At 36.5% G+C, this 16785-nt stretch overlaps 1 protein-coding gene across 2 annotated transcripts; it reads left to right on the top strand.

The window, feature by feature from the left end:
* On the top strand, positions 1-16400 carry PLRG1 (pleiotropic regulator 1). Of its 2 annotated transcripts, XM_077770944.1 has the most exons (15): positions 1-105; positions 1440-1546; positions 2594-2736; positions 3416-3469; positions 4306-4399; positions 4609-4696; positions 6516-6617; positions 7849-7941; positions 10266-10415; positions 10505-10606; positions 11134-11236; positions 12184-12292; positions 13262-13401; positions 13909-14102; positions 14636-16400. In XM_077770944.1, exons 1-15 carry the CDS (start codon positions 97-99, stop codon positions 14693-14695), a joined length of 1548 nt encoding a protein of 515 aa, XP_077627070.1. In that variant the 5' UTR covers positions 1-96; the 3' UTR covers positions 14696-16400. The 2 variants fall into 2 exon arrangements, with proteins under 2 accessions (XP_077627070.1, XP_077627071.1); XM_077770945.1 differs by lacking the exons at positions 1-105; positions 1440-1546 and adding an exon at positions 1843-1916.
* The last annotated feature ends 385 nt before the right edge of the window (positions 16401-16785 follow it).

Here is a 16785-nt window from a genome sequence, read left to right as displayed (position 1 = left end):
CCGATTCCGGAAGGGAGTGCTTAGTTGTGGCGGCGGTTTCTGTGTTGCAGGCTAGCGTTTCTTGTCCGCTGGATCGGCGAGTTACATAGCGGCATCATGGTCGAGGTAAAGTGGCACTTGGGCGCTGAGGGGTCTTTCGTTTCTGGACTGTTTTTCTTCGGCGGCAGGCGTGGGGGACCGAGGGTGTTTGGAGTTTGGAGAGGGTAGAGGCTGCGAAAGGAGGCTCTCTGGCTGAGGCCGGGTAGTCTCTTAAGGTTTTGAGGGATAGAAGGTAGCCGGATGGGAGCACTAGTTGGAGGTTACCCCCAGGTTTGAAGCCGGAGAGAATTCCTAAGTTCTTTTACTCTTGAGCCTTTGAGCTCCGCAGTGTCCCCGGAGGCGGTGCTTCTGGACCTCTGGTATTCCCCATCTGCAGAATAGAGTCCTAAAAGAATGGCAGTTGTCTCTGGTGTTCACCTAGTGACTTCCATCAGCTCTTCGCCCGCAAAATCTGCCATTTTGAAGTTTTGCATCTTTCCCTGGCTTGAACAACCTTTCTGTTAGACAGCCTTGCCCGTCTTCTCTCAGAAATATTTCTAGACTCTTGTCCGTATGCACTGCCTTCACTTTAATTCACACCAACACTATCTTTCATCTGGACAAAATGCATTAGCTCTTTGCTGGTTTCCTTGCTTCCGTTTTTGTTACACCCTCCTCCCTCCGTAAATTGATCTGTTTAAAACGTAAGTTGATCATGCTTTTTCTGCTTAACATCCTTGACTGGCCCGATGTTACTAGAGCAAAAATGCAGACTGTTGCAATGATCTTCAAAAAACCCGTAACATGATCTGGACCTTGTCTGTCTGCCCTTGGAACCTCATCTCGGCATCACAGTACACCTTCCTGCTGAACATACGCAACTCTTGCAGCTCCTGGCATCATTGCAGTTACTGAACTGCTGGGTACATGGCATTTTCTCTTTGCTGGATTGTTCTTAACTCTGTTCTGTACAGGACTAACTTTCTACTGAATTGACACCTCAGAGACTTTTCATAACTTTCCCAAGTTCTTTCTCGTCTCGTCCTCTTACTTGTTTCCTTCATAGCACTTACCAAACTGTTGCGTATTTTTATGTTTTCTCCTGAGCACCTGGACCATGAGTGCCGTTTTCATCATTCTTTTGTTAGCTTCTGCCAGACACATGGTCGGAGCTCAGTAGATACTTATTGAATAAATGACCAAGCTCAGGCATCACTAGTTGGTATGGCTGGGTCTCCGGCCAGTGAGGAGCTTCCTCTTCTGAACTTGACTCCTATAGCTTGCTACAGATAGCTGTGGTGAGTGGCAGAAAGCAGTTTATATAATTGAAACATGTAAAGTGTATAACTAATTTGACCTTAACTTAGGTTATGATATGAGTAATTTGCAGATCGATATGTGATTATAATCTTTCTTTCTAGGAGGTACAGAAACATTCTGTGCACACACTCGTGTTCAGGTCATTGAAGAGAACCCACGACATGTTTGTAGCTGATAATGGAAAACCTGTGCCTTTGGATGAAGAGAGGTAGGTATTGTTCCTTTTCAGTTGATAGAATATTTAAACTACTTAATCACTGGGGGAAGAGAGCAGGGAGAGGGGGACCTTTAAAGATTAGTGAGTGATACTAACACTCATAGGATATCTATTCAGTAATGAATGAATGGTGTTTGGGCATGATTTAAGCTGATGAAACTTTTTTTTTGGCCTTGTCTTTTACAGTAAAAATCCCATTAATTAATTGCATTTATAAATACCCAGTAATTAGGAGAGTCCCTTTTAGGTATTATATCTTATAATCAATCAACTTTGTATGTGCTTTCAGCTTCCCGCTGCTCTCAGAGCCTTGCTGAGCTGAAATTGTACCTGGCCAGTACCTCTACTCCCATCTTTTCTCGTTAGTATGATGAAGATTTTTGAGTGGTGGCATATTTTTGGTTCTACATCTCCAGCTCCAGTCTGGGATTGCATTATGTGCAGTGTTCCTTCTTTGTCCTTTACCCTTCTTTTAAAATCTACTTAATTCCTAAAACAAGCATTTATATTTAGTTTATAAAGTAAGCTATTCTTAAATATTTATATAAGTGCATTTCTTTAAAAAATACTGAACTAATTAAATGCTTCAATTAGTTCTAATTAATCTTTTCAGATACATCCAGTAAAGGTTATGATAGATGCCTTTACTATATTTTTATATTTACACATTTGAAGGAAAATATATTGACTTTGAGGTTTTAAAAAGGATATTAGTTTCTATGTATTTTTAAACCAGACCCTTGATAACTTACCATGAAAGGTTTTGTATTTATTGGTTAACAACCTAAAATGTTGCTTAAACTTAATGGATGCTATGTGGTGGATTGTGAACAAAAGTGTGGAAATGCACTTGGAAGTTTTGAGCTTTTTAAAATACTTTTTAACTTTAAAACCTTAATAGAAAATTTTTTCTACATGATTAGGCAAACCTAAGCTATTTAAGTACTTGTGTTTCTTGGTTATCTATGAATATATTTACTTTGGTTGATATTTTTAAAGTACTCAGGATACATTCTTATGTTCACAATTTTTAAATAGTCACAAACGGAAAATGGCAATCAAGCTGCGTAATGAGTATGGTCCTGTGTTACATATGCCTACTTCGAAAGAAAATTTTAAAGAGAAATGTCCTCAGAATGCATCGGATTCATATGGTCATAAACAGTATCCTGCCAATCAAGGTGAATATGGCGTTATCAGAAATGTGAGAATTTATAAAAACAGAAAAATGAAATGTTCTTGTGCCTGTTCTGGAAGGACTGATTAGAACCATAGCCTATTGAACTACTGTACCAGTATTCTAATGGAAGTCTTGATTTCCTCATGGGAATAGTGAGTTGAGATTATTGGTTGGTGGGCTTTTTCTCAATAGGAAATAAAAAAGTGGTAGAATCATATTCGTAGAAATTATTAGGATATAGAGAAGGTCACAGTGGAAACTAAAGGAAAAATTTCTAACCCACGGGGAGACCATCTATCTTATTTTGGCTATAATTTGGAAAGATGATATTAAGCACAGACATTCTAGTGCATAAAAATAATCTGAAGATTCCACAGAGAAATCATTTGCTTGGAAGAAAAACCAAAGTGGATTTTTACTTGATAGGATGACCTCTCTACACACCATTAGAATTATGCAAGCTTTCTTGACATGATATTAGCAAATGGCCAAGGAAATAGCTGTATACATGGTCTTCAGAAGCCAAAACAAAAATGGCCAATTTATCTTACTTCTGATGTTTGGATTTAGTTTTGGAAAATTTCAGAAATTCAGTTGATAATATAACACTTACTAAAAGAGATGATACTTGTATATATGATAAATTTGCCGATGATCATGATTATTCTCCTTTTTTTAAGGACAAGAAGTTGAATATTTGGTGACAGGTACACATCCATATCCACCAGGACCTGGTAAGTGAGCTATTGTGTGTTAAAAATGTCTGGTGGGCATTTCCTTGCATGAACCAATAATATGATTCCTATTGTCTATAAAATATAAGATAAACTTAGTAGGTAGGCATCCAGGCATAGCTTTTAGATGATAGTTAACTAATACTCAGTATAAGGTGCATTCATTGAGCAAACATTTTTAAGCACCTAAATGTATTCAGACACTGTTAGGAATCCTACGACAGTAAGACTGCCCCAGGCTAAAACACGCTTATGTGGAGGTTTAAACAGACATGTTACTATCACTAAACTTACAAAAGTGATTGAAGTGTTAGTGTAGAAGCAGGTGTGATAGAAGTGTCTGTTAGTTGTCTGTGTGTGTAGAAAATTGGCACACCGATGGACTGGCTGGTATAATGGGGTGGAGGACAAAAAGCTTAGTGTTATCTATCTAGGTTCTAGTACTTTTAGAAGACAGGATTTACCATATTGAAAGCCCAGGCAAATTGGTACTCTTGTTTAGTAATTTACATTTACTCTTGGAAATATCCTGTTAGTATTTGGGGACTGCTTGATTTTTATATCTGAAGGTAATATCCCAAGATGATAGAAATTGTCTTTACTATCTTGGGTGTGTTTATACCAGGCTGCCTGTGATTAAATCGAATTTGAGTTATGTGATTTCAAGTTATATTATTAAAAAGTTTGGTATAAAAGACACACAAAACATAATAGAAAGTTTTGTAATGTCACCACCTGAAGATAATCACATGTTTTCTTCCAATGTTTTAATTTAAACCTATGTAAATGAAACCAAAGATAGCTACTGAAAAGAACTGACTTTTTTCCTTAAACAGGGGTTGCTTTGACAGCAGATACTAAGATCCAAAGAATGCCAAGTGAATCAGCTGCTCAGTCCCTAGCTGTGGCTTTACCTTCTTCACAAACCAGGTATGAAACATCATGCTTCTAATTACAGAGATTTTGAAAGCATAATTCATTGTTTACATTTTTTTTCATTTTAAGATTTCTTTATAATTATGTATTATGTGACATTTTCCTTCATCATTACTTATAAAATTTAGAGAGTTGGTTCTGCAGAGTACATGACATGACAATTGATTGCTTAGAATGAGGTATTGGTATTTCTTCTGCTTCAGGGTTGATTCAAATCGTAATGCACCTGCAGGAGGTGAATACCGACATCCTGGGGCAGCTGACCGTTCACAGCCTGCAGGGATGACTTCAGTAAGTTTCTCTGTGTCAAGTGTTGCTGCAGGTTTCTAATTTTGGGAACTTGTTGCCTTATTTTCCTTTATTGCAAGAGTCTTCGGTCAGATGCTAACATGAAAATTTTCCTTGGAATTATTAAAGTAAATAGTGACTGATTGAGCTAGTTGTTAGTATTTCATGGCCCTAAAATTTAAGTTGCTTAGTGAATTGACATATGTTTTAAAATTTAAAATTCTATTATTCTCTATTGATTGCACATTGTACCTTATGCTCATTTTGATGTAGATAACATGATGTTTCCCTTTATTGTCCACTATTAAAAGTACAAGGAATACTATTCTGAAACTTGTTAGTATGTGTTAAATACGAAAATCTCTTTTCTGTTAAACTCCAAGTTGGCTTACACAGTTTGGGTGCTGTTAGTAATGTAATATTCACAGGCTATAGAACTTGTGTCTTATAAATGAGCATTTAGAAATATATAAGTTTATTTGTAAGTAAATGGTAGCTAATGTTACTATTGATGAAAGTAGTTATAAAAAGAATAACTGAAAATACCTCGTTTATTTTCTTATGCTGTCACTTTAGTAACTGCAGGCTTCAGTTCCTTACTTTATTATGCAGTTATTTGGCTTTGTGAAATGAATTAATTTGTGGTCTTCCCACCACATTTCTTCTTTTGCCTCCATTCACAGATCTCTGCCCAGGCTTTCTGCCTCCTTAGGAGGAAGTAATGTAAGCTTTTTGAAGGCAGAACTTTATGGGCTTAAGTATTTTTTGGACACATGGATGGTACATCAGCTAGAATACCTTTTAAAATGTTAATTAAATATTTTTTTGGATGGTAGTTTCTCCTTTGCAGTATTAAATCAGTAATGTTAAAATGCGACAATGAAAGGCAATGACATTAATCCACTTGCAATCACTCAAATAATGCTAGGAGCTTACATAGAGCATTTATAGAGTAGTAGTAATATTTTCATAGTAACTGTATGGGGTAAACACTGTTATTTCCATTTTACAGAGCAGGCATAGAGGTTATGTAATTTTTACCCAAAGTCAATCAGCTAGAAATGGGCAGAGCTGGGTCTATGAACCCATGCTTAGTGATATGTGCTCTTAACTGTAATGTTCTGCCTCTGAGATTTTTTAGTTGATTAAAAAAATTTTTTTACTGTTTATTTTTGAGAGAGACAGAGAAAGAGCACAAGTGGGGGAAGGGCAGAGAGAGACAAACACAGAATCTGAAGCAGGCCCCAGGCTGTGAGCTGTCAGCACAGAGCTGGACTTGGAGGGCTCGAACCCACGAGCCCTGAGATCATGACCTGAATCGAAATTGAATACTCAACTGACTGAGCCACCCAGGCGCCCCTTTAATTGATTTTTAAAATTAAAATGAACATATAGAAAATATTCTGATTAGAAGTCTTAGATAGTCAGATATTTTCTAGTTATGCAAACATTTTAGTTGTCTTTTCCTCTTCATTTAAGGGGGGAAAAAACTTAAATTCCCTTTTGAAATTTTTTATTTAAAAAAATTTTTTTTAATGTTTTATTTATTTCTGAGAGAGAGAAAGAGAGAGAGCATGAGCAGGGGAGGGTCAGAGAGAGAGAGGGAGTCACAGAATCTGAAGCAGGCTCTAGGCTCTGAGCTAACTGCCAGCACACAGCCTGATGCAGGGCTCAAACCCATGAACTGCAAGATCACGACCTGAGCCGAAGTCAGAGGCTTAACTGACTGAGCCAACTGGGCGCCCCTAAAATTTTTTATTTTTTTATTTAACATGAAACGTTAAGGTGTCTTTAACAGTAATGTAATCTGTTCCATATCTAGGCTGTTATGGAGGCTGGCAATGCCAAGAACTCTGCACTGATGGCTAAAAAAGCCCCTACAATGCCCAAACCCCAGTGGCACCCACCATGGAAACTGTATAGGGTGAGTGAATCTGTATATCACGCCATTACAGGGACGATGATTCCTTTCCAGTTATAAGAGCTGAAGGAGTAAAATAAGGAGGAAAAGGGTGAATATGAGCACTGGTAAAGTGATCTGAGACCAAACAAGGGAAGGGTTAGGCACAATCTTGAAGGACAGGTCCTAGGAAAACAACTTTAAGTAAAAGCCATGTATGTATTTCCTATAAAATACAGTATAAAATGTTGACCGAAAGCTATTAAGTGTAGAGAACAGATGAAATAAATTTTCTACATGTTTGAGGTGTTTCCTATCAAGGCTAGGAGGAAGAACAACATAGGACAATGTTTCTTTGGCCCTCCAATGATCTTTTCAATTATAGTAAATTCGGACGATTGACAATGTACCAGATCTGAAGTGAAGTGTATATGGTAGGAAAACCGTAGCTGCACATAGTTTAGTATATGTGCTAAATTTTCGTTTTTTAATTTCACACTAACATAGCTTTTCTTTTGGTATACAAACCTAATAAATTTTTTTTTAATGTTTTATTTTTGAGAGAGATAGAGACAGCATGAGCAGGGGAGGGTCAGAGAGAGAGGGAGACACAGAATCCAAAGCAGGCTGCAGGCTCTGAGCTAGCTGTCAGCACAGAGCCCAACGCTGGGCTCAAACCCACGAACCGTGAGATCATGACCTGAGGCGAAGGCAGGCGCTTAACCGACTGAGCCACCCAGGTGCCCCCAGACCTAATAAATTTTAATAGAAGTATAAATTTGGGTAATCACTGCCCCAGTCAGTATATAGAAGTTCCATCAATTCAAAAAACGCTCCTGTGCTATTATTTTACAGTCCTTCCCTTCCCTATTCCTGGTAACTATTCATTTGTTTTCCATACTACATAATTGTGCCTTTTCAATTTTGTTACAAAATGGAATTATATGATATACACCTTCTGCGATTGACTTCCTTCACTCGGCTCAATGACTTTGAGAGTCATCCAAGTTGTTGCATCTATTAATAGATTCCTCTTTATTGCTGAGTACCATTTCATTGTAGAGATGTATCACAGTTTTTGTATTCGTTTACTGAAGATAATTTATAACTTAAAATTTGCCAAATAATTTAAAAAACTTATTTGAAGATGTCGAGATGGGCTATTCAAACTTGATTTATGTGTATTGAGTTGAAATTTAATGAAGTTTAACTTATGTGTAATGAGCCTGCCCATTCTACCTTTTGTTTTCTGCAGGTGATCAGTGGACATCTTGGCTGGGTTCGCTGTATTGCGGTAGAACCTGGAAATCAGTGGTTTGTTACTGGATCTGCTGACAGAACTATAAAGGTAATAAGGATGGAAGACAAAAAATAGAACTTTGTATTTGCTCTATAAGTTTAATCTTTTATTTTCTTAGGTGGGAATTTCTGTTGTATTTCTATGATTTCTTAGACCTAAGTATGGAGTAAAAGTTACTATATTTATCAGTTCATTGTTCTAAATAAATACGTTTGAGAAGTGATATTTAAGTAACAAGTTTTTCCAAACAGTACGTAATGACTACCTACCACTGATTCCTTGATTTTTTTCTCCTCTGGTTACAAAATTAAAACATGCTTATCTATAAAAAATATGGAAAATACAGTAAAGTATAAAAGTATAAAAGAACACAGACCCATATATAATCCTAACACTGTTAGATAATTTGAACATGAATTTCTGTTTAGTATTTATTTCTCCACATATGTCATTATATTTCTAAGCTCTTTTCTTGTGTGTATAAATGCATATCATGTTTATTTTGAGAGAGTGTGTGCACATGAGCATGAGAGCAGGGGAGGGGCAGAGAGAGAAGAGGGAGAGAGAGAAACCCAAGCAAGCTCTGTGCTTTCTGCGCAGTGCCGAATGCAGGTCTCTATCTCTTGTACCATGAGGTCATGACCTGAGCTGAAATCAAGAGCCAGACCCTTAACCTGAGTCACCTAGGTGCCCTTATAAATGTGTATCTTTAAAAAGTCATGCTTGGGGCGCCTGGGTGGCTCAGTCGGTTAAGTGGCCGACTTCGGCTCAGGTCATGATCTTATGGTTCGTAGGTTTGAGCCCCACCATCAGGCTCTGTGCTTGCTGACAGCTTNGGTTCGTGGGTTCCGGCCCGCGTCGGGCTCTGTGCTGACAGCTCAGAGTCTGGAGCCTATTTCAGATTCTTTGTCTCCCTCTCTCTCTGACCCTCCTATGCTCACACTGCCTCTCTCTCTCTCTCTCTGTGTCTCAGAAATAAATAAAACATTAAAAAAAAAAGTCATGATTCATAGGTAATTTTATACTCTGATGTTTTTCCACTTAATATTTTATCAGAGGCATGTTTCTGTGAAAAAAGGATGTATCATGTACTCTTCCTATTATTAGACATTAAAGTTTTTAGTTTCTTGATTTTCAGTATCACAAGTAATGCGGTAATTAATCTTGAGCCTAAAGCTTTCTGCTGTCTTAAATTACTTTGTTACTATAGATTCTCAGAAATGGAATTAATGGGTTAAATGTTTTGGAGGTTGACACTCAAGAGTACAGCTAATTTTCCAAAATGGACTAATTGATGCTTGCGGTATATGAGAGGATCCTTTTCAGAAAGCACACTGATTGTGTATTTTTAAAATTACTAAGATGTTAAGCAGAATGGGTATCTAATCTTTTAAAAACTGTACATAAAAAATTTATAGTGGTGTCGAACTGTGTGATACCTAATAAAGCCGCTTTTAGGTTTTTTCAACTTATATAGATTTTTTTATTGAGGTATAATTGATATACAACATTATGTTAGTTTTTGGCATACAACATAATGATTCAGCATTTGTGTACATTGTGAAATGAACACTATAATAAATCTAGTTAACATCTGTCACCATATATAATTATAGAATTTTTTTTCCTTTTAGAGAGAATTTTTGAGATCTCTCTTTTAAAAACTTTTAAATATGCAGTACAGTATTAATATAATCACTCTGCTGAACATTATATCCCTATGATTTATCTGGTTTATAGCTGGAAGTTTGTACCTTTGATTCTCTTTACCCATTTTGCCTATTCCCCACCCCACCTCTGGCAACTACTGATATGTTCTCTTTATCTCTGAGATTTGTTTTTTAATGTTTGTTTGTTTTTAGAATTCATATGTCAGTGAAATCACATAGTATCTATCTTTCTCTGACTTATTTCACTAGCATAATGCATTCAGGGTTCATCCAGGTTGTCATAAATGGCAAGATTTTATTCTTTTTCATGGCTGAATGACACTTCATTGTGTGTGTGTGTTTGCGTGTACATATAGGTACACACCACATTTTTTTTAAATCCACTCATCCATTGGTGTACATTTAGTTTGTTTCCATAGGGCTTTGTTTTGTTTTGTTTTTAAGTTGTTGTCATCCTTGGTTAATTTAATATGGCATTCATACTTCCGGTATCTATGATACCCTTTTACATATACTAAGATTTTGTAACTTCCTGCAAATACTTTCCCAGTTTGAATGTGCTTTTTAATTGTTTTTTCCCTGTTTACCAAGGGAGATTGGTGGGAGATTGTTGTTGAAGACTTAATTTTAATATCAAGATTCTCAAAATTTTTGCTTTGGGATAATCCGAAAGAAGAAAAATTAAATATTCTTTGATTTCAGATCTGGGACTTGGCTAGTGGCAAGTTAAAGCTGTCATTAACCGGGCACATTAGTACAGTGCGTGGTGTGATAGTAAGCACACGGAGCCCTTACCTCTTCTCCTGTGGAGAGGACAAACAAGTCAAATGCTGGGATCTTGAATATAACAAGGTAAGCTTTGAGTTACAGATTCAAAACATGATGAATCACTGCTTTTCTTTCTAAACATAGAGATTCTCACTTTCCTGCTTTATTTTTAGGTTATAAGGCACTATCATGGACATCTGAGTGCCGTGTATGGTTTGGATTTGCACCCAACAATTGACGTGTTGGTAACCTGTAGTCGAGATTCAACTGCACGGGTAAACAGAGTACTTTGTGTTTGTTTGTAAATGTATTGCATCCTCCACTATGCATGTTTGGTGGTGGAGTCACATGTTGTTTGTTAAGAGAATTAAAGATAATTGCCGTGACCAGCAGTAGCTAGCCCCTCAGTTTCTTGACATGCATGTTTTTCTACCTTTGTTTTCAGTTCTGTGGCCTCATCATGTTTATTATTGGGAGTGCCCTGCCTCTGAAATGTGACACTCACACACTCCTTCCCATCACTACAACTATTTTTCATGACCTGTTTTCTTCAGTAGTCTCATTATACCCATTCTTACACTTTGGGTACCCTAATCTTTTAGTTTTTGGGGTTTTTTCCCCTGTATCTGCCTCCTGTCTACGTTCCCCGGACAGCATATTGACCATTATCTTTGTTTTCAACAATTTTTCATTATATTCAAGCACAGTTGCCTAGTAAATTCCCAGCCTTGAATTGATCTAGTTACCTGCCTGAGATATGAATACCCGTTATCTTGACAGTACGTCTGTTGTGTTTTTATAGATTTGGGATGTGAGAACTAAAGCCAGTGTGCACACGTTATCTGGACATACAAACGCAGTTGCTACAGTGAGGTGTCAAGCTGCAGAACCACAAATTATTACTGGTATGATTGGTAGATTTTAAGTTTACAGTGTATTCAGTCAGAATGCATAATGATTATACATATGCTTTTCCTGTTCACTATGACTCTCGCTTGCTTTGTATTGTAGATACATTGTGTGTGCATTTGAAATTTACTGTGGTAACTTTTCATTGTTTTTATCTCACACTTTTTACATATCATAGAATATATCACACCTCAGTTTCATGTAATGTCGGACTAGAAAATGGTTCTGTTAGATACAATTAACATAGTTTTCATAGTATCACAGTTACTGGTCTAAGAAAATGAAGTTAGAAGACAAGATACCCTGAGACCAATAACCTTTAGAGTTGGTTTGAGTCTTGCTTTGCTTACGGTAAGATTAATAATAGATCTGTACTTGGGGTGCCTGGGTGGTTCAGTTGGAAAGCGTTGGACTCTTGATTTCGGCTTAGGGCATGATCTCACGATTGTGGGATTGAGTCCTTTGTTTGGCTCCGTGCTGAGTATGGAGTCTGCTTAAGATTTTTCCTCTCTCTTTCTCTCTCTCCCTCCCTCCCCCGACCCTTCCGCTGCTTGTGCACATGCACTCTCTCTCAAAAACTAAAAGTAAATTAAAAAAAAAAGATCTTTTAATACTAGAAAATAATTCATTCACTTGATGTATTTTATTAACTAAAAAATCGTTAGTTTTTTCCTTCCGCTCCACGAGGAGTAACATTATGTATTTGCTTTGTTTTTCACATTTGTTTTAGCTGTTGAGTTGAGAGTGCTTCAAGCATTTACTGCCTTTTTTAAGAATTAAATTTAAAACCAGCCTAAAAGTTAGAACTGTAATTAGTCGAGAGTTGATATGACTTTCATTTAGTCTAATGGATCTATGGAAGACTCCTTCATATTTTGTGATGTTTAATTTTTGAGTTCCTTTTCCTGATCGTATTTTGAGGATGTGTGTGTTTTTATTACAGGAAGCCATGATACTACAATACGATTATGGGATTTGGTGGCTGGAAAAACAAGAGTCACATTAACAAATCACAAAAAATCAGTTAGGGCCGTGGTTTTACATCCAAAACAGTAAGTGTATTTTCCTAATTAGCTTCTCTTTTCTCAATTTTTAGTATAAGTATGGGAATACCAACATTAGCACTACTTTGGTAGTCATTTAGCTGTCATTTCCAGGCCTGTGACACTCCCAAACATGCATTTCTTTTATTTTCTCTATGGAGTATTTTGCTTCATTACCTATATGTGATAAGGAAAGTTTTCTACATGGTGAAAAACGATATTGTCAAACGACACAGTATGAATAAATCATTGCTAAAAGCTGCATGTCAAAATAGAGGCTAATAGAACATGGATTTATTGTTTTGACAGAAATATTATTGGTCACTGAGATATACATAGAAAAGTTTAATTCTTAAGTTGATATACATAGAAAAGAAGAGTAGGAACCATGTGCCTTATAATCGGGGTATCCGTAGAGGTGGAGCATAATATCACAGCTTGTTTATTATATCACAGCACCTGACCCTTTTCTGGTCACATTGCTATCTTTTCATATCCATTATTTCCTCCGTCCCTCCTCACTTTTTCTGTCTTCCTCACTTCCTTTCTTTTTTCCCCTAGCTTCCTTTATCTAGCTCTTTCTCTGTTTCTTTCCTTCTTTTCCTTTCTTCCTGTTTTCCCCTCTCTCTCCTTCTCTTGCTGCCTGTCCAGAATAGTTTCATAACCCCTTGCCCTTAAGGTGAATTTAGAGGTTTGCACACTTGTTGCTTTAGCTCAGTGTGGAGCATTGGGGAAATGAGAATAAAACATTAATCTAGGAATTAAAATGCACTTAAAATAATTTTCAAGATCTAATTTGACTTGGAACAAATGTCTTCATATTTTTGCCTCTTGTTATGACAGTAATATTTTGCTACGCTACATGGATCCATCCATAAGTGCACATGTATAGAATACAGCCATAACAAGCTTTTCCAAGTTCACCATTTTATTTGACTTCGTTTACTTTGTCACTAATTCTTTTTAATCTTATTTCAGTTATACATTTGCATCTGGCTCTCCAGATAACATAAAACAGTGGAAATTCCCTGATGGAAGTTTTATTCAAAATCTTTCTGGTCATAATGCTATTATTAACACATTGACAGTAAATTCTGATGGAGTGCTTGTTTCTGGAGGTAAACTAAGATTTTAGTGATAAATGTGCTCTAGTCTGTCATTTCTTTTTTGAGTAAATGAGTAAATAGTTGTAAAATTTCTAAGCCATCTCACCTAAATATTAAAGCAGGACTTGCCTAATTACTGTGTATTTGGATGTTCATATGTGTGTTCATGTATATTCATAATACATGTAGCATATTTCATAGTTTAACCACCTTTGAGTTCCCACATGATAAATCTAAGATATTTATGCTGGGAATTACCTACAGTTTGGTTGTGTATTGTGAAATTAGAAATTGTTTTGTGGTGCTTTTTGAGCTCTATAATAAATTCTGAATTAAGCACACATGAAAATAGACAAACCAGTATTAAGAGAAGCTTGAGTGCCTATGTCTTACCTATCTTTATAACTATTTAATCTTTATTAATAGCCATAGTGCTTGACCCATGAATGGCGCTTAAATGTTTGTAAAGCTGAATTGTTAAAAGGACACCAGGTTTAATTAGATTGTTTTTCCTTTAAGCTGACAATGGCACTATGCATCTTTGGGACTGGAGAACTGGCTATAATTTCCAGAGAGTTCATGCAGCTGTGCAGCCTGGATCTTTGGATAGTGAATCAGGAATATTTGCTTGTGCTTTTGATCAGTCCGAAAGTCGGTTACTAACAGCTGAAGCTGATAAAACCATTAAAGTGTATAAAGAGGATGATACAGCAGTAAGTTCTTTATGTCACATATATTTTAAAGTAAATCAACCATACCAGTTTAGCAAGTGCTTTTTCATTTTAAAGTTATTGAAATTATCAGAAGGGAAAATAATCTTTATAGTATTAAAGTCTTTGTCATCTTGAGTAGTGTCTGTTCGTAGATTTCTGTATTGGTTTGATTGATGCCAGTGATGAATTATCCTTACTACAGTCACTGGGGGAATGTTGCATCAAGAATAACCACAAAGAAATAAATTGCTATGCAGATTAATTCTAAAATGATAAGCTTTAGTATTACCAGAATAAATTGCAGTTTTACTCGAGATGAAAAGCCATGAACTGATTGTAGTGAACCCATCGTCCTTTATTAGATTCAGATAATATCAAAAATTTGCCAACTATTTCTGAAATTGATAAAGAACTGCTGAATGTGTAACACCAAATGATGTAATTTAGAATAGATGCCTTGTTTTTGTTAGGGAGTTATTAATTTTTAAAAAAACCCTAATAATATTTTGTTTAATTTAATTTTCTATTTTCAGACAGAAGAAACTCATCCAGTCAGCTGGAAGCCAGAAATTATCAAGAGAAAGAGATTTTAATGTGCATTGTCTTCATGGTGGCCTCCCACCCTCTTTAAAAAAAAAAAAAAAAAGCTTGGTGTTGATGAGGATATCCAGTCATTTTGTGCTCTGGCTAGGAATATAAAGCAGAAACTCACACATGCTTAAATCATTCCTGCTTCATATTTTACAATAAACTGCCCCCCTATGTTATTGTTTCTAAAATAAGTAATTTGAGATCCTAGGAAGATGCAGATATCAAGCATATGCAAGTTCGGTCAACATAACTATTCTGAAGATAGAATATTTTGTCAGTTTTATTAAAAGACACCTTTTACCAACTTAGAAAACTGCTTACTATAAGAAGGACATGTTTTGAGGGGAGCAGTTTTGTTTGTGTGTGTGTGTGTGTGTGTTTTTGTTTTTTTAGACCTTTAAGAACTAGTATCTGTGACTAATTTGGGATTAAAGGATTTGAAGTCTTACTATAACTTATGTATGTTTATTCCACAAACAGTTTTTGAGTGCATATTCTGCAAAGTTCTGCACTGGATTTTGTTCAGGAAATCGACAAGTAAGATGCATCTGGCCTCCAGGACTAGTTTATGTTACAGAAATGCGGTAAGGGAGAGGCAGGCAAAAAAGCTGGAGTAGCACAGAGGGAAAAACCAGTAACTTTTCCCAGAGAGCGTGTGGAAGGCTTCGTAGAGTCAGGGGTATTTGAGCTGAGCCTTTAGATGGCAGAGAGGGAAAGCATAAGGCATAAAGTGAATGAAACCAGATGTGGGAAACTCTGATGTGTTCTAGGAGCAAAGGGCTGTCTGCTGCAGTTGAGCACCGATTATGGTGGTGGAGAATGTGCATGTTTGCAGTTTGATTGTATTCCAGAAGCAGTAGGATACCAATATAGGTATCAGATCCTGGGAGGTTACGAGATCCCAGTGGAGATATTTGAAGCTGTGGCAAGACCTATAGTCTTTGGACTTTTCTGGATAAGTGTTATTTAAGTTTCTGATACCTATGCCTTGCAGTAAATGAGTTCTCTAAACCCTGCCCTTAGGATCCTGAGTCCCCATCAGTCAAGAAAATGTGTCCACCGTCACTTTCTGTAGTTAGAAAACATGGTTATAAGGACAATTAAATTTTTTCAAATTAAAAAAAATCGCACCATAATTTTGAAAAGTATTTCTAAACTACATATATCCCATCTTGCATGCTGTAGGTGGGAGTATAATTTTATAACCTTTGGGGGGGAGGTTCAGTGTATTGAAAATGCTCAAACCATTTCGCTAAACACTTCGTTAAAAATGAAATTACTAAGAAACTGCCTAATAGGAATAATTTGACAAGTGTACACAATCAGGTTTATTGCACCTTTGTTCTTTAATAATTAAAACTAGCTCAGATGTCCTACCAGTTAATGGGCTGACTTAATAGGTTATGGTACCTTCATGCAGTTTGTTTCTATTCATAAGGAGTGAGGAATGTCTTCTCTGGACTAATGATAAGATGTCCAAACTTTTATGTAAAAAAAAAAAGTTGTGGAAGCATTTTTTTTGTAGAATAACTTGATAATGCTATACAAAATAATGGGAAAGTAATACCACATTGTTGCCAGTGGCTTTGTGAGGGAGTGAAATTGTGGGAGAACTTTCATGATTGGCTTTATATATTTCTATAATGTTTTAATTTTCTATAAGCATGTATTTTGTAAACTTAAATAAAGAAATCCACTACACTTGCACCCCTGAGAGATTCTCATATATCTTCTAACACAAGAGAATAGAGGTGAGTAGGGTCTCATTGGTAAAGTCCAGCAAGAAACTACTGCTAGCACAGGTAGGTGAGAAAGATAGCTTCTATTCTGCCTAGCAAAGCTTCAACTGTTACTTATTAGATGAGTATCAAATTCTGAATAGCATTTACAAAATCTCATTTCCTTTCTTCAGGCTATCTTATATTATTATCTCAGATCCTCTTGCAAAGAGTTATTTACCATGTGTGCTGTGACCCCCTCCCCCTGAAATTTCGGGCAGAATTTCATACATGTGCTCTGTTTTACCTACTTGACAGAACCCCAACCCAGGGTAAGCCCAAGTCTCTTCCCTTGCCTATGTCTTGTGTTTACC

The sequence above is a fragment of the Crocuta crocuta genome, unplaced genomic scaffold (assembly GCF_008692635.1).
Source record: "Crocuta crocuta isolate KB4526 unplaced genomic scaffold, BGI_CrCroc_1.0 scaffold166, whole genome shotgun sequence".
Taxonomy (NCBI): domain Eukaryota; kingdom Metazoa; phylum Chordata; class Mammalia; order Carnivora; family Hyaenidae; genus Crocuta; species Crocuta crocuta.
This window is presented reverse-complemented; position numbering and strand designations above follow the sequence as displayed.

What these genes read in the sequence shown, in the direction of transcription:
- PLRG1 (XM_077770944.1), top strand. An exon ending in GTGGTTTTACATCCAAAACA is followed by an intron (nt 12,293 to 13,261) that starts GTAAGTGTATTT and finishes ATCTTATTTCAG; the next exon opens with TTATACATTTGCATCTGGCT. An exon ending in TGGAGTGCTTGTTTCTGGAG is followed by an intron (nt 13,402 to 13,908) that starts GTAAACTAAGAT and finishes TTTTCCTTTAAG; the next exon opens with CTGACAATGGCACTATGCAT.